General features: G+C 34.8%; 1 protein-coding gene across 1 annotated transcript in view; it reads left to right on the top strand.

Annotated features, from left to right (window-relative positions):
- Positions 1-2,500, top strand: part of castor1 (cytosolic arginine sensor for mTORC1 subunit 1) — a 49,988-nt gene that overhangs the window by 29,308 nt on the left and 18,180 nt on the right. The window contains exons 5-7 of the mRNA XM_056457384.1: positions 1-47; positions 1,087-1,197; positions 2,082-2,164. The exon at positions 1-47 is cut by the window's left edge and continues 77 nt beyond it. Coding sequence (XP_056313359.1) covers positions 1-47; positions 1,087-1,197; positions 2,082-2,164 — 241 coding nt within the window. The remainder of the gene's footprint in view (positions 48-1,086; positions 1,198-2,081; positions 2,165-2,500) is intronic.

Below are 2,500 nucleotides of genomic sequence, written 5' to 3'. Positions count from 1 at the left end.
CCAGCGATCGCCACCACCCTCATAGACGTTCTGTTTTACTCAAACAGGTATGAATGCTGATCTGAACCCATGCATTGGTGATCTTTCACTGCTTTAACTTTTGCTTGTCTGCAACAAAAGCAAGCTAGCACTGTCATTTACTGCCACCAAGAGGAATAATTCATACATTGCACTCCAGAAGTGTGCAATTGTTATCAAAAGTAAACCTCAAAAAGCTGTTTTAGTTTTTTATCTTATATATTGTTAGGTATTTTATGTATTATTTATGTTGATGAATTTTTATTATTAAAATATTGTTGTTATTATTATAAAAAAGTGATATTTATAAAATGTTGTAAACTTGATCTGTTTTTATTTTATCATGAAATAGCAGAGAAGCTGCATATGGCAATAAACTCAAAAATCTCTCTATTTATCACACATTGCACACCTTATCTGCTGTTAAAACTTGATGTGATACAGTAGTTGATACAGTAGTTCATCCAGTACTAGAGTTGAGTTCATTTCATCCATTGAACACAAAAGAAGGTATTTTGAAGAATGCTGAAAACCATCGACTTGCATCATAGGAAAAACAAACAATATGGAAGTCAGTGATTACAGGTTTCCAACCTTCTTCAAAGTATCTTCAACGGAAGAAAGAAACTCATAAAGGAAACTCAATTTTGGATTAACTTTTCCTCTAAAATTCTAATAAATTTTTTTCAACTGCTATAAAGAGGCATTTTCATCAGTTTGATCTCAAGCGGATGAAGCAAAACAAGGGTATAAACGGGGTCTAAAAATGTTTTGAACTCGTCTTTTCACTACTTGCAGAGGTAGTGTAAATTTGATTGCTTTTGTAGTGTAAAATCTCATTTCATTCAATGCATTTAAACGGTCACTAAAGAGTACCTTGATCTAAGATGATTAGGGACCCTGAAAATTACAAAAAAGCTGGACAAATATACAAAACTAAAGTTGTATTCCAAAATTTAAAAAAATTAATGCAGACATAATCAAAGAAAGCGCAAAGTCAGTTAATGTGTGTGTGTGTGTGTTTACAGCATTCTTGTGTGCGTTTTTCATTGTAATTTTCTTCTGCAGTCCTAAAGAGGGCGCCAGTGTTGACCAGAACATGGAGTGCATCAAGTTCTTCTCCTTCTCTCTGATTGATGGATACGTGTCTTTAGTGATGGACACAGACGCACAGAGACAGTAAGGAGCTCAAACAGACACGGACAGGTTATAAATACAAGATGCAGAATTGGCTACTTAAGACGTACCCACTTATATTTATTGAAAGGGCAGTTTGTCACAATAATATTTTGGCTAAAAACATATTTGAATACAGCGTTTTTATACAGAAAATATTTAAAGGAAAATGTATTTGAGAAAATGTCTGCTGGAAGATTTTTAGAATATATATTACTGACTGCATTGAAAGATCTTAAATGAGCTTTTATCAGTTTTGTTGTATATCTGTATTCTATTTTTTTAATAATGCATGTTTATGAAATATGTTTATGTTTAGGTTTATGTTTGTAAATTGTGTAGCTCATATTTATTACCAGTGTTGGCAATTATATAGCCAAAGCTGCTGATATGGAATTAAACACCATAACACACACAGTTATGACCCTCACAGAGTCACCAACAGAATATCAAAGCATTATATGTTGCACATTTCAGTCATGTGCGTGCGTGCGTGCGTGCATGCGTGTGTGTGTGTGTGAGGGGACTACAAATTGCCGGACTCAGTAAAAAAAGACTCTAAACTTCTCTAAACTCTAAAATTGCAAAGTACTGTTCTGTGTCTGCTATAATAGGCAGTGTGTATGTGTGGAGAAGACGATGCCATCTTTATCCTTAATCTATTTACTAACTGCTATGTGCAGAATTGCTTGAGTGTTTCAATATTGTCATGCAAAAGAAACTCAATGGTTGTATCTATTGCTTGTACTGTACTAGTTATTCCAAATAAATTAATCGTGTGTGTGTGTGTGTGTGTGTGTGTGTGTGTGTGTGTGTGTGTGCGTGTGTGTGTGCGTGTGCGTGTGCGTGTGTGCGTGTGTGCGTGTGTGTGTGTGTGTGTGTGTCAGATTCCCAGCTGATCTTCTGTTCACCAGCTCCTCTGGTGAGCTCTGGAGGATGGTGAGAATAGGAGGGCAGCCTCTCGGATTCGGTGAGATACATTCACCTTTCTTTCCATTTGATTTTTTCTTTCTCTTCTACGTTTAATGGTAGCATGTATGTGTAATCATTAAAAAATGATTTCACTTAAGGGGATAGTTGACCCAAAAATGAAAATGTTGTTTACTTTACACTCAGTCTGCTGGGTCAAAATATTTATGAAGAATGTATTCTGAAGAACAAAAATCAGCCATTGACATTCTTCAGAACGTCTTCTTTTTGGGAAAGAACAAAGAAATACAGGTTTGGAACAAGTGAAGAATGAGTAAAAAATGGAAGAATTAACATTTTCAGTTTTTTTTATATTTGTCAAATGCTTAATTATTGT

The sequence above is a fragment of the Danio aesculapii genome, chromosome 5, assembly GCF_903798145.1.
Source record: "Danio aesculapii chromosome 5, fDanAes4.1, whole genome shotgun sequence".
Lineage (NCBI taxonomy): Eukaryota > Metazoa > Chordata > Actinopteri > Cypriniformes > Danionidae > Danio > Danio aesculapii.
Note: the sequence above shows the minus strand (reverse complement) of the source record. Positions and strands in the feature narration are given on the sequence as shown.